The 25,339-nt window shown below is 36.9% G+C and overlaps 1 protein-coding gene across 1 annotated transcript; it reads right to left on the bottom strand.

The window, feature by feature from the left end:
* Positions 1–224: 224 nt before the first annotated feature.
* LOC141605365 (protein translocase subunit SECA2, chloroplastic) lies at positions 225–17,170 on the bottom strand. The gene is made up of 31 exons (XM_074424087.1): positions 16,795–17,170; positions 16,548–16,682; positions 16,366–16,435; positions 16,220–16,284; positions 15,979–16,099; positions 14,918–15,009; positions 14,671–14,736; positions 14,395–14,459; positions 14,231–14,318; positions 14,042–14,107; positions 13,780–13,895; positions 13,268–13,358; positions 12,081–12,164; positions 11,861–11,953; positions 11,677–11,772; positions 11,496–11,581; positions 11,060–11,138; positions 10,795–10,908; positions 8,432–8,527; positions 8,287–8,350; positions 7,912–8,201; positions 7,260–7,315; positions 4,985–5,102; positions 4,821–4,901; positions 3,553–3,632; positions 2,674–2,728; positions 2,406–2,475; positions 2,116–2,308; positions 1,909–2,032; positions 1,235–1,309; positions 225–1,155 (listed from the first exon to the last, which is right to left on the bottom strand). Exons 1-31 carry the CDS (start codon positions 16,975–16,977, stop codon positions 991–993), a joined length of 3,177 nt encoding a protein of 1,058 aa, XP_074280188.1. The 5' UTR covers positions 16,978–17,170; the 3' UTR covers positions 225–990.
* Between the last annotated feature and the right edge of the window lie 8,169 nt (positions 17,171–25,339).

The following is a 25,339-nucleotide window of genomic DNA, read 5'->3' as shown; positions in this document are numbered from 1 at the left end:
CCACTCAAATTGTGAGAGAATGAATAGTAAGAGAACCATATACTCCGTAATTGACTTGTAATGGAGTGGCATTAACAAAAATGGTAGTGACGTTATCATTGCCCTAAAAAATCACCAATTTGTCCCCACTTTGCACAAAATTCGACCCATTTACTTGTGAAATGGTACTATTCAATCCGTCTCTCCCTTGTGACAGATATATCCATTTTCAATGAGAATTTGTGTTCATCATAACAACATAAGAATATAAGATTATTCGGACTTTTGTATGAATCAGGATTACACTCAAATGAACACATTACCAAAACAGCACCTCCTCTACTTTCAAGCTTATAATAAACCATGATACAACACTGTGCCCTTAAAACCTAAAATAATTTATGATTGACAAACACAAACTATCTTCTTAAACTGGAAACCAAGATTTGCTCGTAGCTGGGCAGGTATGAGCTATTCTGGATGTTGATTTGAATGTCGATATCCAAATCAAACTAGAACAATACTATTTGCCCCATCTTTTCATAAAGCCGCTCGTGAGGTCAAGTATTTTCAACCAGGGCATACCATTCCTTCTATTTTAGTTGGTCAGGCAACCTTGCTTTCAGCCTTCGGTAATTCTGACAGCTTGATGCTATGTAATTACCATAGCATGGTGAACGTTATACTAGTGCCAGCTTCCGTGAATAACAAGAGGGGCCATGATGCTTCTAGTCTGAAGATTATGGATGGATGTATGTAAGACGGTTTTACATAAGTATTGTTGTAAAAAAGTGTAATTTGACCCAAATACCCATTTAAAAAGATTTTTAGTAAATACATAATTTATGGTGTGGGTATATGGGTCTTTATGGATTGTTTTACAACATCTTAATGCAAAACCGTTTTACAAGAGGCTTTCTGATGTATATTGCAGGCAATATTCTTTGGACAAACCAGTCACACCACCAAGCAACATTACACCACGACCTATTTACCAAGGTTACCCTTCTGTTACGGGATGAATAATTCTTGAGAGTCCATGGGAGAGGCCCAATAGCGAAACAAAGACTCTACAGTCAGCCTCCTGAATGCACTCAGCATGGAGATGAAAAATCGACAACCGTCAATTTTGTATTCTTCCAGGGGATTTCTGTGCCCAAAAGTCCTCACGTTCACCTGCATAGTGTTATATAAGCCTTCTATTCTAAAGGGAGTGCAAACGAAGCAATGAAACGTGAAAAGCCAATGTGTGTACCGCTGAACTGAGCCTGTTCATATTAACAAGGTGATCCCTCCAGAAACAGTCCAAGGTCTTGATTAGTACTGCTCTCTGCGTTTCAAATACTCCATTTATTCAATTAATATGAGTTTAATAAATGACTAATGGGTTTGTCTCACACATTATGTGAGACCGTATCCTAAGTGACTAGCTCAGACAAAAAATTACATGGTTCACAATACACCAAGAGAGAGTTCCTCAATATATCAAGCTATAATGACCAAACAATACAATCACATATACTTCTCATAGACTCATACTAGTACAGTAGTACACATGTAGAGGGTTCCAAACTAGTTTTTAACTGTCTAAATATGGATCAAGGCTTCTAGGGATTGCTGGGATTGAGGGGAATCATCAAGGCCTTAAACCAATCCAAATCAATATAAAAGAGAGGAAAGGATGTGACTGGATGATAAAGGGTTCGTATAGGGGAGAATGAAGCGGCCGTGACTCGTGAGGGGCGGCACTTTTACCCCCATATGAGAGTAATGCGTCACCCTTGGAACCTATTACCCCTCTTAGGGTAACCATTACCCTACATCATCTCCTCCTTTATCACCTACTGCCATTATAGCATATTTTCGCCTTCATTAGTCCCATATCAAGTAATTCCTAATGCATGGTAAACCCCAATAGTAAATACATACCTCAATTTCTTTTACATATGTTCCATCATAACCAGATTCCTCTATGGCATTCAGATACGAAGCAATGAGAAAACTCCCGAGGTAATTCCGCAATAAATTTATGCTCACTCGGTATCTCCCGTCTCTGCATTGATTAATCACGGCATTAATCCATTTATCAAACTTTGGTTACAGTATTATCATACAGTATTACAATTATGGACTAACATGATTGAATCATCGCCACATATGGCAAGCCATCTCTTGAGGGAAGAAGTCTTTTTTCGGATCCCCTTGAAGACATTTGGCGGTCTTGGCAAGTCTGGGGGTAAACTGCAGCTAAAATCTACAAATGAAGATGCATCATCATACTCTGAGAGGGCCTTCAATAGGGCTGTTTCCGTAATTCCCGCAAAAGAACCTGAACAAATCGCCATAGTTTAACATCACAACCATACGCAAGGGCCAAGAGGAAAATCGAGAAACAAAATAAACAGAAGTTACACAAATAAGCACACCATTCAACAGCTTTCCTCCAAGATTGCTAAACTCGTTCAAGATCTTTCTCAGATTCCAGCTACTCGGACTCTGCAAAAGAGGAAAAGATCATAAAGAGGTCCTCAACAGTACTTAGTATTATTTATTATTGAGCTCAGAGATCACAAGCTGCAGTAAATCAAGAAGTGGTGCATTAGAAAGTTTAAAGTGCTTGAGACACACTGAATTGAGCAGAATAAAAAATGTGAAGTTATGAAAAATAAATCAGAATTTTAGAGTTTAAATTACCTTGCGAGCATCAACACAGCCCAGTATTATTTCGTCTACCACAGCTTGCATGTATCTGTAGGATACACAGTCAGATGGCTCCCTTTAACAATACAGTTCATCTCTCTTAAGACGGTCATATCCGTCAAAAGTACAAAATGGGTCAAATACCACCCTATAGATCGATGGGACAAAAGTTTGCCATTCCTTAGGCATTTTGCTTTTTGTCTCATCTAATTATTTGACCCGTTTCTTGTTTACAATATGGTGGGGGTTGCGAGAATAATTTGTGTTAACAATATGGTGGGGGTTGCAAGAATAGTCAAAGGCACACGAGCATCTTACTTCATTAACTTGCACAATACTCGATCATCAAAAATGTTCCCCATTGGTAAGCCATAAACGGGTATATTGATGACACAAGCAAAAAGACTGGCAATCGAATTAAACTTTCAGGGGGAAGTAGTTCCCAACATGGAGAAGCAAAAAACTGGTAATTTCATGGTAAAAGTACCTTCTCTCCACTCATAAAAAGCGGCCTTTGAATGAATAATTTTTATTGCCATGGTGGAGTACTTTACTAAGAAACTAAAGGACTATATAAGACTCCACATACAGGAACCCTAGTCCCTAGGCAACCCTGTATGGCTGTATAGGACTTGACTATGCGTCCACCATTACTTGTCAGAATAGATAATTGTAATTATAATAGCAATAAAAACTCTATCGTAGTAGGTGGCCAGTGTTGCCGGATAGGCGAAGGAAGTAGCATCAAATCCCCAATAGCATATGTAATAAAACCATTGATGCAAGACAGGAAAACATTTTGGTTGCAGCACTTGGGAAAGATTACTCATACAAAGTAAAGAGCTGTTGGCTAAAAGTTACAAATACACTCACTGGAGAATGTGTTCGGAGCAACTTTGACCATCACCCACCAAAATCAACTGCCTAAGGTCGTAAACATGCTTTCTTTGTACCTGAGAAGACAACATAAGAATTATAAAATGTACGAATATTTTCAGTTCGGAAACCTAAGGTGTGAAATAATTCAAATTTAAGTACCCCAGGCTTTTATAATGCCATTTTGAGTACCCACCCTATGAGCTTAGTTTCATTTTCGGCACATGAAGTTTGCATAGTTTCATTTTGAGTACCTTTGAGCTACATTCCACTTAGATACCCAAGTTCAAAACCATTGTAGTTTCTTTTCTTAACAAAAGAAATGTGAACATTAATCTTGCCTCTCACAGTGGTGTACGTATTTATAATCTTCATGAACCAAAAACAACTTAACTACGTTATATCAAATTCGAAAGATAATAAAAAATAGTTTTAAGCATCTTATTAGTTACTGTATTACACAATTTATGATTTTTTCAGTGTTAATTTTCTAGTGTAGTATTTTGTATGATGATTCATTTTTGGAAAAAAGTCACAGGGATTGCTCCTCCACTCCTCCTTAATATTAACGTTTGAATTGTAACCCATTTTGCTTCATATATGTCAAAAAACTATCATTATTTTAAGAAAAGAACCTCTTCAATGATTCATCTGAAAATTTGTGAAGTATTTAGTCATATAGATGTACATGGTATATCACAAATTCTAATAATTAAAAAAATAGTTGCTAAATTAGAGGTAACCAAAATAATCAAATGAAAGATATCTAAAATGAAACAAAGAAGACTAGTATCTGCAGCATGATAGGATACGTGCTGGTGGCTGGCTAATAGACTAAAGATATGCGTACTAAGACAGACATTGGAAACCAAAAGTCATCACGCACGCACATACTAGAGGTCTTAACCTAAGAGACTAAGAGTAAGGGAAAGGGCGAAAGAATAACCAGTTTATGCAGTGTAAATCTAAAATCTAATAAACATATTAACGGTACATACAATTGCACAAAGAATCACATTATTATAAGCCTAAGCTACCAACATCTCTAGATATCCCACTCCTATATGAGTCGTTACTTAGAGCGCCTTGTAGATAGCAAAAACCTAGAGTCCTTGATAACAAAAGAGGCTAGCAAATGAGAGGTAGACCATTGTGTTACAGCATGCATTTATGGTTTAAACTTATAAGCCCTATCAGGAGTAAAGAAATATGAGATGATAAAGAGCTGAGGCCGAACTTCAAGCATGCAAATTCATTGAACATACCTCCAAAACTTCATCAAACTCAACCAGACTCTTTCGGATGTTAAAAAAATACTTCTCTGCATTGATTTGCAAGGCCAAAAGCTGCGTCAATGACAGAGGTACAATCAAAGTCAGAGTAGTGAGCATCATGTAGACACTGAGACATGAAGTTATATTTCAGCCACCTGTTTAACAATGGAGTCGCCTTCAATTGGTATATCCTCGTCATTTGTGATTCTAGATATAAGTTTGACGGCCCATTCAGTATCAAAGTTAAACTTTTGAAATATTTCATCCTGCAAGCTGTCAAAAATTCAAAATGAAAACCAGTTGCCTAAAAGGTCAATGTATCCACTAGACGCTCATTTAAGCTGTAGCAATCCTGAGCATTTAGAGTCACTTGGTATAAATTTAGATTGCAAATCAACACTACACCAAGGGGGCGTAAATAACTGAGCACCAACTTGAAATGTTTCTTTACGAACATTACAATGGAAATATGAAGGAGCTCAAACATGCAAACAATATGAGTAACACGCTTTTATAATATTGGCTTCTTCTTCTTCGGATGACCCATAGCCTTTATACAGGGACTGAATTACAAGCTTAACACCACTCACTAGAGGGCAGAACGGCCAAGCATAAGACATTCGATATGAATGTCCCCACTAGTATGATTTTAGTTTTGCAGCAATGCCACACTGGCTTGAGATAAAATAAGGATGTATGTGGATACACTGTCCAAGTTTAGCACAGAACTTTAGGATAGCAGAACTAAGATCAGGAAACACAAAACATCTATATTACCTCGACTATTAGAGATAAAAATATGTAAGACCATGACTCGGGACAAAGGAATTGTGAAGGAAATGTAAAGATAAAACTGTTCTCCTGTCTTTTATACCCATAATTGATGCAGACTCCTCTAAAATGGACAGAGATCAAATAAGAAAATCAAGTCAGCTCACTGCATGAACTTTGAAGCCTTATCTAGTTGGGCCACATGGATCAATCAAAGCCATAATCACAAAGAAAAATATATAAACAGCCGATTCATAAACTTTAAGGCTCTCTCAATCACAACATAACAACATTTAACCTAATGACTGAAAAGCCATAATCGCAAAGAAAATAAAACTGGCTTGACAATAGACAGCATTCTCTTTAACAAATCAGCTTCAATTTACAGATAGAACATATTAGCATGATCAACAGTTGCCATTTTAGTAGTTGATGTTTTTTGACAGATTTAGTGTTTTTTTATTTAATTTAAAGAAATTAAATTATTTATTCTTCTCTCCTTTATCACATTTTTTACCAACCACTTTCTTATAGATTTTTACCTGGTTCATTCCGGATCCTTAACTCTATTTCGGTTTTTAAAAATCGTTTTAATCTTTTCCCTCGATTTAAATTTTAAGTTTTTATAAAAGAAAGACGGAATTCGATTTTAAAACCCCTAAGTTTACCTTGACTTTCCATTACATTTTCGTTCTTCCCTTTTGTTTTTCATCTTCCCTTTTTATTCGCATTTTGAGGCGTGCGTTCACCCATGGACGGTTCGAAAGGATGATTCATGTCAGCCGACCCCAAATCATTTTGGGATTAAGGCTCTGATGTTGTTGTTGTTGTTGTTGTTAGTTTGAGAAGGCGTGAGGCGCACTGACGCGTTGGGGTCTCAAGACAACGAGGCACAAGACACGTGCCTTTTGTGCACGAAGCACACTGATTTTTCACAAGTGTAAAATTTAAACAAAATTTTGGGCAACAATAGTCGTTTTTTTGTTTTAAAGAAGGCCTAACATGTAAATAAGTGAAAAACTGAAAATCAAGGATAAGGAGGGGGAAGAAGGGTAAAATAAAAGTATAAGAGGAAAAAAATGGAACTGCAAAGTAATGCTCCATGGTGCATGTCACTAATTGTGCCTCACGTACGTTGGGTGCACCTCATGGGTCTCTTGCGCCTCACACCCCGAGGCGATTTGGGTAGCAGCTCGCGCTTTTTTAAACTAAGCTCATCAAACATATACAAAACATGGAAGTCATTTTCTCAACTATGTAACTACATTTGTGATTTTATCTTGTTGTTTTTTGGCTTACTAAATCAAAATGATTCTTATATGCCTATGTATTTCTATCTAAAGAAGTAGAAACTATCACGGTTATTTTCGTCAAGGATCAACCGGAGACAACCTCTCTATTCTTCTAGGCGAAAACTCACACACAATCTGACATCCAATCTGAATTTAGTATTTTACCACGTTTTGAACAGAAGTGTTTTTGGAGGCAATGGGAGGTGCAAATCCTATTAGTCCAACTATTTTCTTCGTACAAGCCATCTAAGATATGCTAGTCTCTTTCAAACTGTTCAAGCTCTACAATAAGCTATGTTTTAACATACACAATTTTGGCCACATTCACCAAAAGCTTTAAGAAACTAATACAATGTCATGAGGGTACCTGATCATGAACCTCGTTGATCCTGGATCTCCTTGCCTTCCTGCCCTACCACGTAACTGTCAAAAAAGCATTACACTAGTGGGATACAAAGTATAATAGACAGAAAAAGGGCCAGTATAGCAAAAATCATTTACACCAATAAGAAATAAAACTCTTGTATTACAAGTGCCACTTCACTTCCTGCTAATAAGTTTCTCCAGCCTACCAGCCGAATCCTAATTATACTTGTGATGACACTTTCATGCTTTGTTAAAGGTTAAAGGACATGTTACCAAGAATTGACAACAGCAAAGTATGTGCAGTATTGGGATAACTTACAATATAGAAATACTGTAATAAACAGGATATGAACACATTTAGTTTTCAGAAGTAGGACAGAGATAGCTAGTCCAATTTACATCCTACTGGGAACCCTCTGCCATTTATATAAAATATTAATAATTACAGTTTCACAGTAGCAGCTAAGATTGTTTAAATCATATCATAGATCAATGTATAGCATTATCAATCTCAAACTTCCCAACTTAAAGTAGAATTGCATGGCAGTGAAGAACAAGGATAACAGCAAGGAAAGCAGAGGCAAGTAGGAAACATTAAAGTGTCAAGCAAAGTGTTTGACTACTTCATGGCATGCATATAATCAATCACTCACCTGGTTGTCAATTCTACGGGACTCGTGCAAAGATGTTCCTATAACATGAAGCCCACCGAGCTTTTTAACCTCAGAACCTTCATTCAAGCAGTGTAATTCACAATCTTTCAAAATTGCCTGGTAAGCAAGAGCAGTTGTAGGACCAAGAGGATAAATTTCCGTATCTTTATCAGCAAGCCTCTGTAACTCCCTTGAATCAACTGATTCACTCATTTGAATAGACTCAGAAATAGTAGATTTTGCCTGCTGATAAGTCCATTCCTTCCCCTCACTTTTTCCAACATATTTGGCTGTACATAACAATATGTCGCTGGTGAAAACAATGATCTAAAAAAATGAATATATCCAAAAGCAAAGAACATCATGAATTTATACCTATCAACGACGCCCTCTCAAGCAAAGCAGAAGATGATGGATCTATATTTACTATCGAAAATGCCTACAAAAACAGAATTTTAAAACTACGAATTATAGGATTACATAGCTTGGAACTTAATTAATAATAACCATCGCGTATTACCTTCAGGGAAGTTTGTTCACCATCAATTTTGAATTCGGGAATTTCTCGAGATAGCAATGGGATCAACTTATCCTCCACTATTTCTTTTGCAAGCATCTTATCAAAGAGAAGCAAGCACAAAGACCAAACATTAATATCTCTACAAAAAATTTACCAAATTTTTTATCTTCACGATTGAAATTACGTGATTCTATGACTACTCAGCACAGACAGTTTTAGTAAGAATTCACAGTTTCATCAGTACCAAATATTCGATTATTCACAACTCAAAACTGGTATTACAGGGAGAAAAATGGATTAACTGATGAAGAAAGAAGAAAGAGAATAGGACCAACACATGAAAATATGAAATACGATAACTATTCATTGCAGCCCAAAATTAAGTAAGATGTTGAAGAGAGTTACAGAGGTAAGCAAGAATGAGTGGCTTAAGTTGTTAACTACACAATGAAGACAAGGACTTGGCTTCTTGCTGCGCATGGCTAGACATTTTTACTGCAACTTAACTAGAAAACACTAGATTATCATGTAATTTAGCGTTAGTCTCCACTCACCAGACATACAATTTACTCAATAGACTAAAAGAGGTGCAGTGGTGGATCTGAGAGGAAAATGACAGATTGCGTGACTTATATAAGATTTTGAATTACCAGTTACCACTACGAGCTCTCTGTGCCTAAATACTATTCAGAAGTACATTAAATACTTATTTTGGAGGAAACGCATATAACACTAAGAAGAGACAATAGAGGTCTTTCTCGAGAGGAGGCACCCAAATGCGCCCGTGAGAGATGCAAAAAGATGCATGAACAGGTTACATTAAAAAAAGAATGAACTTAGCAGACTTGACAAGGAGGCCCTATATTCTAATTTATCGCTTAATACAATCCATGTGTAGACCCAAATTCCCAATTAGTCCCCATCTTATCTTTAGATTGAAAATTTTAAGTAATAATGATCAGAAAACCATCACAGGACAAGAAGTCCTCCCAGTTGAAACATTGCACAAGCACATAGGCCAAGCAGTCCTGCATTTCCTTCTATTAAGACAGGTACCCAGAATACTAGAGAACCAGTGAAAGTGATACTTTCATGATAATAAATCTGATTAGCCATGATGGAATCAGTCCTAGTGGCCTAATTTCATCTGTCTCGTTATAAATGTGGCCAATACTGCTTCAAATTATAGTCGTGATTCCTTCAAAACCTCGATAATTTGGCCACAAAACGGTATCTCGGCTGATACTAGAAACCAAGATATTGCCCAGTAAGAAGCTAGACAAACTACTCACCCCTAGGAAGATAATGGTGTTCAAAAGAGTGAGAGTTTTGCTCAGTCCATGTCCACCAGATGACGAGGTCAGTTCCTCTCCAGTACCTAAAAAAATTGGACAGTCCAGTACCACTCTTATCTGCTAACACGTGTATGGGCCTTTATTCAATGGTTGTGATTTATCAAGTGGTGCTCCTTTCACGCTCTCTTCCATTTCCTTGAAACTTCAACTGCTAATTCTCCATAACCAAATACTGCTATTCATCTTCTTTTCTTTCTTTTTTTAACGGATCATCTTTAAATATTTTGTTGTTTCATCCAAATAATTCAGTAAAACTACTACTATTTATAGCATGTACATTTACCCTTTTCTCCATTAGCGTTTTCCAGATTTTGTATTTGTGGCACTGTGGCAGTCCGGTGGAGGACGACGTCTGGCGAAAAAGGACAGTCCAATAGAGATGACGGTCCGGTGAATTTGCCGTGGATCTGGGTGGGGGGGGGGGGGGGAGGGTTGTGGGGTGGCAAGGTGTATTACTATTAGGATGAACAAGGACATTTTTATTAATTTCCTTTTTTTAGTGGAATTTTATGGGCCCTTTGATGTATTTGTTGAAAGAATCCAGACCTTTAATAATCACTGGACCCTCAACTGGAGAGGATCCTAACAACGCCAGATGACATCCACTACCTTTCTTTTACAAGTGGCAGAGTTCTCTGTGATAAATAAGAACAGTAGAAAAACTGTGCATATAGTGGTTTGGGGAACATTACCCAGATAGTTCATCATTGCTTCCCTTGTTTTAGTAAGCTTTAGTTTAAATTTCTTATAAAAAAGAGTGTTACAAAATGGCCTCCGCTTCTAAGTTTTTGTTACCATGCAGGGAAGATATGTAAGGAGTTATGGAGGAAACTAAAATTATACAGAAGGGAGATGAATTATTTTCGAGAGAATTGATGTGTTCTCTACGAAGAGTTCCACTCTATATCAACCTCAACAGGAAAATATGGGTACCTACTAAGATCAAGCACAAACTCAAAATAAAATTCATAAAAAGAAAAAGAAGTAAATGACAAACTTTAAACCTACTTTTGGATTTCCTCCTAAAATGATATCTGTCCCCCTGCCGGCCATATTTGTAGAGATGGTTATAGCATGTTTCCTCCCTGCTTGTGCAACAACTTCCGCTTCTCTGGCTGCATACTGGAAAGCATATCAAAAAAGGGACAAGCTTAATTACATATCATATATCAGACAAGCCAGAACGAAGACAGATACACGCACAAGAAAACCTTTTTTTAGAAAAAAAAAAAAAAGAGAGAGAGAAAAAAAAGGTGACATTATATATTATTACCTTCGGCCGTGCATTAAGCACATTGTGAGGGATATTACGATCATTAAGAAGCTTGCATAGGAGTTCAGAATTCTCAACGCTGCATCATGAAGATCACAAATCTCATTCAAGCCTCTAAAAACTAAAATGTTCACAAATTAAGTTATGACCACCACATCTCACCCCCTACCACCACCGTAATTATCATCACCTCTTAGCGTCCCTATCCGACCTACTACCCTTGAGCACCACCTGCAACGTCACTCCCTACTACCCTCTTCACTACCCCAACAACAACTCGTTTCATATGGGCTTTGCACAAGAGCCGAGACCTTAGTGGCAGAATTATATGTTCCGATGACACTGCACTTTTGTTGCATACAGTGTCTAACATTTTGAGACAACGACACTTCATCTGTCGACGAGAACAATTACACATAAGTCGAAGAAATATCACCTAGTTGTGCCAACTAGAACAGGCCGTCCCAATCCAAACATATACTCCACCTCCTCGGTAACATGCTCCCATTTTCCACGTGCAGTCTAGCAAAACAGATGAAGAACAGCTCTCATTCTCAAATGTTATCGAATCGTGTAAAGAGTTTAGCCAAATGCTCTTTAATAGTCTGATATCATACTGCAAAAGCCTGAATGGGTAAATCGTTCCTAATATTAGGAAGATTTGTGGGGACTGCAATAACTGGCATCTGGAACATCTTGAGAAACTCCTTTTCCTAAAAATAAAAATAGCATCAAGAGCAGTTGATAATTAAAGTTATCTTAAAGAGTAAAACATTTTAAATAAGTAAATGAGGTTTATACTTCAGTTTTTGCTGTCCCAGTCATCCCCGACAATTTTGGGTACATTTTAAAGAGTGATTGATATGTGATTTGTGCCACAACCACTGAATCAGCCTGTCAAAAAGAAACATCAGGTGTGTATCAAATTTACCAACATACAGAGATAAGGAAAAGCCTTATTAGCAAGCGGTAAAATTTAACCACTCAAAAAGTTCAAGTGAACTAACATCAAAGAGTATACCTGAATTTTGAGACCTTCCTTCGCCTCCACAGCCTGATGAATACCATCCGACCATCTCCTTTTTTCTTCAACTCTACCTGTTAACTGAAACAAATTGACAATGAGCATACCTAGTCAGTTACCTATCATATTTTTGGCCGTAGTTAGCAATTAGGAATATACTACCACACTAAATTGAAAAACACTGTGTTCAGCAACCAATCGACCATACCCCACAAAGAATTCCAACATAGGCTCTACATAAGATGCCAAAAAAACAAAAGCGCATCACAGGCTGCTTTAAGCCCAAAGCTCCCTAAGGCACTTTGACAGCAGATACTGTGATAAACCAGATGTGACAAATTAACACTGTAACTTAACATATAGTTGGAGAGATTAGCGGTTGTTGATCATCAAAGTCAAAAGAGGACAATACAAATGTGATGGAGGAAGTATGAGATATGGACCAAGAAGATTGAGAAGCAATGCTTGAAGCGACAGGACTACAGGAATGCTTCTTTATCATTTGGTCCTAGTTGGCTAGTTCCCTCCAAGAGTCCAAGGTAGGAGGGAATGGATTTATGTAATACACATATTAATGTATGAATATACGATATATGTGTCGTTTACATATTGACTTCCAAGTCCAGCTACACGGAGATCTCCCCATTCCACTAGTCCAACAGGTGTAACGGTTGTTAACCTCCATCTTTAGTTTTAAAAGGCGACCAGGAGCTCCGAGGTGACGAAGGTTCTTGGTAACAAGGCGAAAGGGGAAGGAACGCGCTTCATAGACTAGAGGGGCACACTGCTTTTGCAAACAATTTAGTTCCGAAAATAAACTTTTATGAAACATAACTTTTTGGGTTTCAAAGAGGGATAATATGTAAAGAAGTAAAAGCTACGGATACTGTGGCAAAGAGAAGGGATTACAAAAAGAACTGAATGAAAAAAAAAAAAAAAAAAAAAAAAAAAAAAAAAAAAAAAAAGAGGGAACTTCATATTACTCCGCTTCCCTAGCAGTGACTTATCTACATGGCATACAGACACATTTAAATGTCTCGGTGAGACTTGAGCTTCAGAGCGCTTTTTAAACTAAGCTCCATCTTTTCAAAAAAGCATGTTAGAGTCATTAGACTAGTTCGGAAATCACAGTAATAAAGGTTTAATTACGCCAACAGCAAAAGATACAAAGACAAAGTACTTACCTCGTTGATTATCAGAGCTCCCCCATTCCTGACTATGTACTCGACGTCTCGTCGATAGAATTCTTTAGCCTTCAACGCATTTAAAACAAACCTGTGAAATTGATTTGTTCAGCAAAATAGCATGACAAATCCATCAGGATAAATGGAACAACAAAGCCCGGCAATAAAAGGTATCTTCTCAAACAAATGAAGAAATATGGCAAGAAAAAGCCCAGGAAATGCATCTTCTCTAATAACACAATCAACTCAATACGAAATTGTTGTCACATAATTAATTTAGAAGAAAGAAGAAAGTTCAAGTGCCCACTTAATGTAAAAAAAATTGTGCTACGAATTGGGGTTGAAGAAAATACTCAGAAGGAAGAGGACAGATAAGGTGCCAAAAATAAGTGTAAAACAATCTAGACAATCCAACAACCACAATGCAGGTGTCTAAGGAGAAGGCAAAAAATGTGGACTGCGGCCTTATAAAGAAAAAAATATGCCTCCTCAAAATAAAAATTTGTTTTCACCTGGCCCATGGATCATTTTCATCCCAAAGATCATTGGTCTCAAGAGCCATCTCGGCTAGATAAATACCTTCCTCTGTCAATTCAACAGAGTTATCCTTGAGCTCCGTATTATAATGCTGTACCAAAAATTTACTAATTTTAGTGTATCGTGGCATTTAGTAAAATATGAACAAGAATGACATTAAGAGCAGTGTATCGTGGCATTTAGTAAAATATGAACAAGAATGACATTAAGAGCTTCGAAATAGAATAGAGGACTTACAATACCCCGAACAAGCAGATCTGCTACTTTGGCAGCAACTGGATAGCGAGCAGCATTTTCATTGGCCTAAAGTTCAAAGAATTTAATAAGAATTATATTAGCCTCATATATTTTCTACAAAGCTATACGAACCAAAGCAAATCAATATTGTGAATGGCCACATACTACCAAAAATTAGAGATCATATACCTGTCCACTGATTAATAAAGGATTTCTCCCTTCATCAATAAGGACGGAGTCAACCTCATCAACTATTGCAAACTGAAATGCTTTTGGCCTGTACTTTCTAGATTAAACTCAAATTCAGCAGATACAAATCGCTAGACATAACTGAAAGATCTATGGAGAAATACCATTTCATCACAAGATCTCCTCTATTTCCAGCAAGATTATCACGAAGATAATCAAAACCAAGCTCCTGAAGTGATAGAAAATGAAAGGGATATAAATTTAACATGAAGACATGGAACTCAAGTGACCTGACAGGAAGCAAATCAACATGAATAACTATGCAATTCCTTCAAAAACAAATACACAAAAGAAGTGGCTCCACGTTTCAGCAGTGAAAACAAGTAAAAAAAATCAGGAGTTGGTAGGGAAGGAGTGCATAAGAGAAAAATGTGACATACTGAATTATTCGTGTACGTAATATCACATCCGTAATTGAGTCTTCGCTCATTGGCCTTCATTCCTTTCTACACCCATAACAGCATGACATAAAATATGTCAGTTTAAACTTTAAAACAGAAAAAATCCCCACATGTATAACATTGTGCCTGTTAATCCGTTATGACCCACCACTAAGTCTCTGAGAATTTAATCAACAAAAAATATCACACAAACAGACAAAACATGATGCTCTGAAAACAACTGTACCTGAATGAGGCCAACTGAAAGACCAAGAAAGCGATGAACGCGGCCCATCCACTCAGCATCACGACGAGCAAGGTAATCATTGACAGTCACCACTATCAAAAAAAAGTGCAGACTAAGAGAAGGTCTTCTTACCCAATCCGCATTATCACAGCTCACATTTACAAACATTATGGACAGACTTCAGTAGCTCTTAAATCACAACCACTCAACCCTCTTATATGGTTGACAATGTGATTTAGAAAGAAGACAACAAAAATATGCTATTGGTAAACCCCCTACCGTAATATTCGAAGAGAACCAGACAAACGCAGCAACATTTGTACCCATAAATAGTAGACCGAGTTCCAATGACAACTACGAACATATCGTATGTAGTTACTAGGATCTAGGAACATAGAAGACATTTTCAATCCAAAATATCCCTTTAGACTAAAATGTAACCGTTTCTACTCAATAAGCGACACTATTTGTCAACATATCAAATATTTTTTTCTCTTCGCTTCTGCCAAAATTTGTTTCCGGGTATACTTAACAAAGTTAAAAACATGTTATAGAGATTCCCTCTCTCTAAATAGACTGACTCCCTTCGAATTCAAAACAAAAATGAAGCAAAAGATCCATAATTTACATTGTCTTGATAGCAAAGAACAAAGTTTTGTCTAGAGATGGTTAGAGCTCAGTACAATAGACATAAAACTCTAGTCTATGATAGGGAAGGGGGTTATGGGTGGGGGTCTCACAGTGGGGGTGAGTCTTCGAGGTGCGGGTGAATGGTTTCGTCATTCCCTTTCATGGTCATACCAAATAGATAGGGTCTCTTATCAGTGTAAACAATACGTTGCCTTAAGTATCCACCGAGTGGCATTGGACAATTGCAAAGACAGGGTCTCTCATAAGAACCTGCTGTACTTTGGCAATTGTTGAATCACGAAGTCCTAGTTCCAACTAAATGCCAAAACTTACTCCAAGTCTCCCAAATTCCAATTAATCACCTTCACTTTTAAAAGCTTACTGAACATCTGCCTTACCCCCAACAGTAAGAGTGAAAGTGTGAAACGTACCATGTACACCTTCACCCGTCAAAGCATTGAGATATGCTGCTAACGTAGAAACCAGCGTCTTCCCCTCACCGGTTTTCATTTCAGCAATTGATCCATCATGGAGCACAGCTCCACCAATAATCTAAAACCGAGCAAACAATAAAACATTCAAGCACATATGACTCTGAATAACCGAGCAATATGACATCAAGTGTGTGTTTCTGTTCCTATGTCGCAAGTAACAATTGAAGAAATTTGTGACCTGAACATCAAAATGACGCATCCCTAGTGTTCTTTTTGCTGCTTCACGAACAACCGCAAATGCCTCTACAAGTGCCAATACCACATAAGAACCACAAACAATATCCAAAATTACAATAAAGTTGTTAACCACCAACACATACTGACCAGCCTGAATATCAGCAAGTGACTCCCCTAGTGCCAAACGACGCCGAAACTCTTCTGTCTTTGCCCTCAACTACATATAACCAATCAAAGCAACAAAATTGATCAAACCCACAATAAAAAATCCAAAATTCACATATCAAAGGTAAACAAATAATTGAGACGGAATGAGTAGCCCACGATACCTGGTCATCGGAGAGACTCTGTATACAAGGTTCTAAGGCATTAACAGAATTAACGAGACGATAATAATCCCTGACAACCCAATAATTCAAGCCAGTAGCATCAACCCATTTCTTCGTAGCTTGACCAGAACCCTCCTATATCACAACCACAACAAACATATCATTAAACAACAACAAACAGTTCATTGCGGCATTTCGACAAACACCTGGTGCGCAAACACAAAAACACGAAGTTTCAGCAGCAGACCTTGAGAAAAGCACGAGGGGTTATCCTGAGGTGAGTAGTAGAGCGTTTAAGATGACACGGAAATGCAAAGCTGGGTGGAGAAGTAGTGAAGGAGATGGAGGGTTTAAGAGAAAACGACGGCGTTTTGGGGAGGGGGGTAGTTAGAAGAGATGATGATGGTGATGGTGATGGCACGGTGGCCATGGATGAATTCAATGGAGGTTTCCAATGCTAGAGGAGTTGCAGAGGTTGCTACTATGGCGACTCTAGAGTATGTTTCTGAATCAGATGTCCTTTACCTTTGCTTGTCTTTTTTTTTTTCTTTGGGTCAAAGACTCGAAGCGATAAAAGAGTATAGCGCAAGAGTATAACGCGTGCTCGGGAGAAAAAGAATTACGCATCTGAGGTACTCTTGTAATTTTTGAGCATATACACATTTTTTTTAGCATATTATCATTTATAAAGTTTTTGAGCAATATTATATTTTTTTAGTGTAATGTTTTAGTAAATGTGGTCAAAATTTTTATACTAAAGCAAAACTCAAAAATTTTAAAATAAAATACAGAAAATAAACAATAAGAGGTACTTCCTCAAATGTATAGTCTATAAACTGCGTGCTTGGTGACCAGATGTTCTTGCCGGTTTTTTGTTTCCTTTAGTAGCGAATTGGTAGGAAAAAGTAACTTTTTTTCCAATGAAAATGTATCTTAATTGCATTCCATAACAAATTTTGTTATGAATGCCCATGTACTAGCCTAAATGTCCTAAAGTAACTACTCATACCAAGTTCGATTTATTGGTTTTACACGTAAAACAGTTATACATGTGACTTTTTCACATGTGTTAGAATCGGAATTTTCTGTTCTTGGTAAAGTGATAAGAGTCACCATGTTACACCAAGGCTCTATTTTAGCACGGGAACAATCATCTCGGATGACAATCGCGACTCTAATACAAAGTTATAAGTTGTAACACGAAGTGACGACTCAAGTCATGCTTAATTGATAAGAGTATAATATCAAGTGAACGTTTCAGTTCGTAAGTCAAAAGTTAAAATCTCGATCAGACTCCTCAAAAGTTTTGTTTTGCTACGAACCTCCAACTCCAAGTTTCACCTGATTACAAGGATGCTAAAAAACTACCAAGGCAATCAAGTGCCACTCCTAATGAATGCCTAGCTTCATCCTCTAATTGCTCAGCAGCCTGAAATGAAGAGAATCGATCAAGACGTTTCTTGGCCGACTCCATTTGAGTGTTCAAAGAGTCAGTAAGCCCTGCCAAGTTAAGCTGCGCAACGTCAAGATTACTTTCCAAACTTGCTCTTTGGTCCATTAAGCGAGCAATTGAGGCATCGATATTAGCAATTTCTTCCTTCAGCCTGTAACAATAAGAGGAACTTGATTGGACCCTTTTCTTAGACGTGGTAAGGTCTGCATTTATTGAGGTAACCTCTTGAGGATCGATGAAACAAGCCTCCTTTTCTGAAGCCTTCTCGAGGAATCGTTGCTGACAAGCAACAAGGGTGTGCTCCAAGCCTTTTAGTGCAGGACGAAGATGCTCGGGAAAGGAGCTGTCAATCTCTCTTAGCAGTGGAAAAAGGCTTTCCATTAGCTGAATGTCGGAGAAATCTAGCTTCAGTCTGTTCAGAACTTCAGTGATCTTGTGTTTCATATAAGAGTTAAAGGGTTTGACAGGTTTAAAGTCACTAAACCCGTTTAGGAGAGAATCAACATCTTCCAAGAGTAATGGTATGTTGGTAGTCTGCCCTGCAAAAGGGGAGAAAATAATAAATTTGGTCAACATAAATAAATTACATGGGATTTGGAACGAAAACAATTTTTTCACAATCTCTTTGTTTTTTCAATAATAATTTAAAGTTTAAACTAACAAAATGAAATTAAATTGAAAATGAGAGGTATGGCGAAATGGCCAGTACACGGAATGGTATTCATTAGACAGAGAAACACAGGGAATAATGGTAACTTACTTGGATGTGTACGCGCAATCGTTGCTAACTTACTTGGATGTGTACGCGCAATCGTTGCTGCATGTAACGCAGCCCCATTAGCAACAGCCACCTTAGGGTGAATGTTACTGCATATTGCTTCCTGAAAGAAGTCTTCCAACACTTGTCGGATAATGGGGTTCCAACTATCCCCACCAACTAAGATAACTTCATCAACATCCTCCGTTTTCATTTTAGCATCGTCCAAACATTGGTTAACAAAGCTTACACAATGCCGAAGCAAATCATAGTTCAACTTCTTAAAACGCGCACGAGTCAGGGTAAATTGATAATCAATTCCAAGGAAATTTATCTCGACAGTGACTTCGTAGTATGAAGAGTGTGAAACTTTTGCCCTTTCACAAGCGGTTGTTAACCTATTTAAATCCTTATATCGATGAATGGTTGTGCCATGCTTCTTCCTAAACTCACACACAAGGAAGTTAGCCAATCTGTTGTCGAAGTTATGACCCCCAAGGGTATTGTTTTCACTTGTTAATTTGACTTTATACGCATCCTTTTCTATCTCGACCAAGGAAACTTCACAAGTTTCCCTGCCTAGACCGAAAACCAACACATTTTTTGTACCGTCAACAGTCTTCTTACCAAGGCCGCAGGCCATTGCAGCAGCTGCTGGCTCGTCAATGAGGCACATAATATTGAGTCCAGCAATAACTCCAGCATCCTTTGTTGCTTGACGCTGTAAATAATTAAAGGACGCAGGAACAGTCATAACAACATTCTTCACTTCCTTGTCAAGATAAGCCTCTGCATCTTCTTTCAGTTTTTTAAGGATCATAGCCAATATTTCCACTGCTTCAAATTCTCTCTTTTCGCCCTTGTAAGAGACTACAATCATCGGCTTCTTATCACTGTACGAACCTAAACTAGGCACAACATTCAAAGTATACCGGCTACTGTATCTTTGCACGACTTCATCATTGAATTTCCTTCCTATAAGCATCCTGGAGCCTACCATCAAGAGTTTCGCATGAAATTCAAGAGAGAGTACATGGAATTTTTCTAAAATTATCACAAAGTAATGAATCCTACCCATTCCCTTAAAAAAACCTTTTGATTAACTATAGCTATGCAAATGCACCTCTGTTAATAATATGCAATACAATGTAACGGTTGGTCCTGAATTTCACACTACTCTCGCTATATTCACCTCTAACAACTAGCTATGTTACTTCAACTTGCCTATACGTTCCAGAGTGTTGGACACGGCTATTTTTATAAGATAAGAAAGTTTTGCATTTTTGATCCGAAACATGTCAGCGCCATGCATGACATGCTGCCAAAGTAAAATTTTGAAGTACCATAGTTAGTTATTTTATATACTGACAGAAACTGACCTGACAAACCCAATCTGGACCCGAAAAGTACCCGAAATGATAAAATCCTTTATAATATGAAAATGACCCGACAGATGTGCACCAGAAAGTTAGTAATGATAAAGAGAGTAAAAGAAGTTGGAGACACAAACCAAAGATAGTGTTGGAAGGGTTAGAGGCCGCTTGATTAACAGCAGCATCTCCGATAAAGCAGTCAGTGTCAGTGAAGGCAACGCAAGACGGTGTCGTCCGGTTACCCATGTCGTTTGGGATGACCTCGACTCGATCATGTTGCAAAACAGCCACACATGAAGAATCCAACCCGAGATCGATTCCTATCGCCGGCATTTCTTTTGAGTTTGTTACGTTCATAGACGTCGTCATACTACTACATGCAGCTAATCTCTGCCACTTTTGGTTCAAACTATTCTCTTTAGAATGGGAGATGGCTGTGGAGTGTTGAATGTGGTTGAAAAACGAGGAATTTACATGGGGAACTGAACTTAATTATTATGCTGTTTAGTCTCTTCTACTCCAATGTCTTTTCTTCTGCCTCGTCCCTATTTTAAATACAAGCCTTTTGGATAGCCAATTAGCCATTGCGTAAGACAATCTTTATACCGGAGCCCATTTCAGTTTCACGACAAATAGACGGATATATCGGTCTTGGATTCTTGGGTCAAATATGGTAAATAAGCCAAAACGGAATGTATTTGTCAATCCTCTATATACTAAAAGAATAACACATCTGAAAAAATTCCCGCTCAAATTCCCGCCCAACTAAGAGCATCTTCATTGGTAAGCTAGTTGGTACTAGCTTACCTTTGCTACATCAACTTTTTAAGCTACAACAATTTTAAGCTACATTTGCTCCAATGGTTTAGCCAACTTACTAATAGCTTAATTGGACCCACTTAACACACTTTTCTATTTATTTATTTAATTTCAAAATTTTCAACATAAAATTAAAATTTAATTAATATGGCCACTATTTTCTTATTGGATCTAATGGGTCCATTTAAGTTAAAGAAATTTTTCATTGAGCCTACTACTAAAGCTCAACATATTTTGAGCAAAGCTAGTCTATTTGATTTACTCCAATGGTTAATTTCTTACTACTTACAATTTTATAAAATTACAAGCAGTTCCTGCCTAAACCATCGATTTGGAATCGCTCTAATACTACTACTTCTTGGTTGAACTAATACTACTACTTGCCAATATCTAACTTCTGATATAATATTTCTATAAATAAAAGTTGGTCCCCAACACTCTTTATATCATGCATATTTTCCATTGTCGTAATATTTGCTCATGGTTCCCACTACAATACGCACATAATTTATTCTATATACGTTGGCTTTTCTTTGCATCTCTCTTCCAAATGTGAATTTTTTTTCGGTTTTTCTAACATGTGCCCTTAGGACACACGTTAATAATTCTTTATCCACATGAGAACAACATAATAAAGAATCTCTCAAATTAATTTAAGGAAACTCTTCAAATTTCCTTAGAGCATCCACAATAGAGAGGATGTGAGGTCCTATTAACACTCTCTTTCCTCTAAGAGGACATCCTCTCTATTGTGAGACACATTTTACATGTCCTCTTAGCAAGAGGAAGTTGCTTACTTCCTCTAGTTTTAGAGGAAACTAGAGGAAAACTCACCTTGACACTGTGCCCACCCACCAATCACTATTTGTCTTTTATACAACAATACTTTTGTTTTTTTCTTTTTTAAAATTTTAGAGATAATTTAAAGTATAAGAGGTAATATAAGAGGATCCTCTCTATTGTGGGAAAAAATAATGGAAGAGGATGGTGATGGTGAGAAATGAGATGAATGAAAGAGAAAATGAGGTGTTAAAAAAATAGAAGGAGAGAGAAAAATTAAGAGGAAGATAACATACTCTATATTGTAGATGCTTATGCGTATATTATTTGTTTCCATTAATACTTCATATCCTCTTAACATCTTATATAGCTATATATTCCCAGCCATGCCATTTTTCTCTTCTCACGGGTGAGTTCCATTTTCATGGCTATTCCGGCGGTGTCCCTTATTCTTAGTTGACGTTATAGGTGGCCAGAGAAGGGTTTAGGGTTCAATTTCTGGCGCCGTAAATTGAACCCTAAGCCCTTTTTCAATAGTATATGACAGTTTTCCAAAAGCTTTTAGTTGCAGGTTATTAATGGAGAAGAGATTTATTAGAGGATATTAGAGATATTATATTAGAGATATTATTATTAGGAAAATATATTATAAGTATTAGAGTGGCTCTACTATTGACATGATCTCCAACAACGGCAAGGCACTACATCCGGTTCAAGCGTCAACAACGATCACATCGGTTCATCTACAACGGCATCAACTATTTGTGTCCAGTCAAAGCGTCCGTCAACTACCGTTTTGACTGAGGGGTGTATTAGAGGATATTAGAGATATTATTATTAGGAAAATATATTATAAGTATTAGAGAATATTATATTATAGGTAGAATATTATTAGGAATATTCTTGGATTATTCCTTAAGTTACTCTACTATATAATGTAATCGGTTTATCAATAATAATCACATCATTCACTTATACTCTCCCTCCTATTATTAACAAGATTATTAAAAAAGAATCAGGCAGTGTCTGATTAACCGTGTTGAGAAGGAGATAAATGAAGAGGAAAAGTGTAAATTGATTTTCTTGATATATATCAAGTGAGAATTACCCATATCGGAACAGACAACTTGCCGTCAAGTTACTGACGAGTAAATTAAAAATATGTGTTAATTTAAAGGGTTATGCTCATTCATGTACATGATTTACTCAATCGTGTACATAAATGACCATTTACCCCTTTTATTCCAACACTTCTTTCACAAATTACTCATCCAATTTAACTCTTTCAATTTCATCCCTCCAGCACCACCCAACAACCACCGCCCCTGCCACCACGTCTGACCTCAAACGATCCCTCACCCACACAGACTCGTCCCCACCCCCACCCAGACCAATTGAACTCAGAACCACACGTGGTACCTCCATCGCCTTGTTGCACTGCCATAGCACTCGTATAGTATGTTCAAGGTTCAACTGTCTTTTCAAGAGATATCAATAACAAAATAACAAGCGCACATTCATTCGATTCATGACGTCAAAGCATATATGAGATGCAATCATCTTCTTAGTAGTAATGACATAAAGGCGGAAATCATGCTGTGATATCATTTGCATAAACCCTAATTTATTACCCTTAAATTAATTCTCCTTTATTTGATATAATCAATGCATTATTAGTTGACTAATTTGAAAACTAAGATCTGTAATTGAGCAATTTGATTCATATTTGATTAATTTTGATAGAAAGAAAGAGAGAACTTGTGTTTTTTTTGTTTTTTGAAGAAGGGTACGGTAAGGAAAAATAATGACAAAAAGTACATAAAAGAGTAAATCGCGTACTTGAATGAGCAATAACGAATTTAAATGGAAGGAAATAATTAATTAGAGAGGTTAAAGAGAATAAATGAGTAAATTAGGTAAAATATGTAGAGTTTCCTTAAATTAATTTGGAAGATTCTTTATTATGTTGTTCTCATGTGAATAGAGCATTATTAACGTGTGCCCTTAGGGCACACGTTAGAAAAACCGAATTTTTTATACCACTTTCACACATGTTGTATTTTTTGTACCACTTTTACACCTGTTTGTTTTACCTTAAGATTCAGAAATAAAAGATGCAAGATTGATGTATTTTTTTTTAGGAAAAATTACAACTTACCACCATGTATTCTCCGTATTTTACAATTTACCACCATGTATTTTGATTTTTACAACTTACCAACGCCTTTTATCGTATATATCCGAATTCCCACCGTATTTCATTCCCGACCTTCATTTTTCTTAATTCCCAACTTTTTTAAGTGTATAACCTTGTTAATGACCATAATACCCCTATAATTATCCTCCCCAAACTTGCTCTCGAGTCTCCAAATCAAAATCAAATAGAAAAACAAAACAATCAAAGATAAACCCAAATCAAAATCAAAATCCAATCAAAATCAAAAGTCGAAACTATACGACAAAGATCAGTAGCTTGGTAGCTTGGTCAAATGCGAATCAGAATGACTACAAAAGACTTAATAGGAAATATACCACATATCAGAAAGAAACTCAGTAGTTGTACGACCACACATTAGAAACAATAGGCTTACTACAGTTTCCATATTCAACAAGGCTAACTACTTCACAACAGAGACAACAAAATTTCCATGATCAAATAATTACCCATACAATGCGTGTAATATTATGAAAGAAAAGGCAGAGCTCTAACTAGACCATGTCAAAACTTGCAATTCCATCCGAAAAACTTACACTAAATAATTGTAAGACGATCTAACCATAAAGAAAGCTTATACACGCATACCAGAATTATGAGTATGAGTAGAATTATTATGTTCTTGTGTCTGAGCATCATCTTCATCAAAGTCGTCTCCTCCTTCTTGCTGGTGAGTATCGTCACCGGACTCATCGACTTGCTCAAAGTTCAGATCCCAATATCTGTATCTTGCTTCGTCATCCGGACCCATATCAAGAACTATACTATTTGTTGAATGAGAATGGATGATTAGAGGAATATCACCTTGAGCCTCCTCTATTTCTTCATCTATCATGGTGTCTATATCTTCATCACAAGGTAATTGATTGAGATCAAAAAATGGAGTTTCCATCTTGCTTGGTGGTGATTATAGTTGGGTATTGATTGAAAAGGGGGAAAACAATTTATAGAGAACCTCATGGTTGAATTTTTAAGTTAATTCAAAATTTGGCTCTTAGTTTAAATTTTCATCAAAAAATTGACTCCAAAAATTTCATGGAATTACTTACTGAGTATTATGTTTCTTGATGGAGATGAAGATGCCGAAGAGGCAGTGAGATTTTGCAATATTTCCAACGCATAGCACTCTCCTTAATTAATGTCATTATAATGAGTAAATAATTTCCTTAATTAATGTCATTATAATGAGTAAATAATTTCCTTAATAAGTGTGCTTATTGGTATAACGTCATATAAAAAAAGTTGGAGGGAGTATTTCTCGTCTTTTGAAGTCTTATTACCATCATGGCTAGAAGAGTAGAAGACTACAACTTGAAACGATTGCTTGAGGAGAATGGGAGGATTTAATGTTTTTTTATCCATTATTGTAGACGGTTTAAGTTTGAAATTCAAACT

The sequence above is a fragment of the Silene latifolia genome, chromosome 10, assembly GCF_048544455.1.
Source record: "Silene latifolia isolate original U9 population chromosome 10, ASM4854445v1, whole genome shotgun sequence".
NCBI classification, from domain to species: domain Eukaryota; kingdom Viridiplantae; phylum Streptophyta; class Magnoliopsida; order Caryophyllales; family Caryophyllaceae; genus Silene; species Silene latifolia.
Note: the sequence above shows the minus strand (reverse complement) of the source record. Positions and strands in the feature narration are given on the sequence as shown.

Coding starts and splice junctions, on each gene's coding strand:
- LOC141605365 (XM_074424087.1), bottom strand. CDS start 16,977: ATGGCCACCGTGCCATCACCATCACCATCATCATCTCTTCTAACTACC. Junction 16,683..16,794: donor CCCCTCGTGCTTTTCTCAAG/GTCTGCTGCTGA, acceptor GTTGTGATATAG/GAGGGTTCTGGTCAAGCTAC. Junction 11,773..11,860: donor CTGGGACAGCAAAAACTGAA/GTATAAACCTCA, acceptor TTTTATTTTTAG/GAAAAGGAGTTTCTCAAGAT.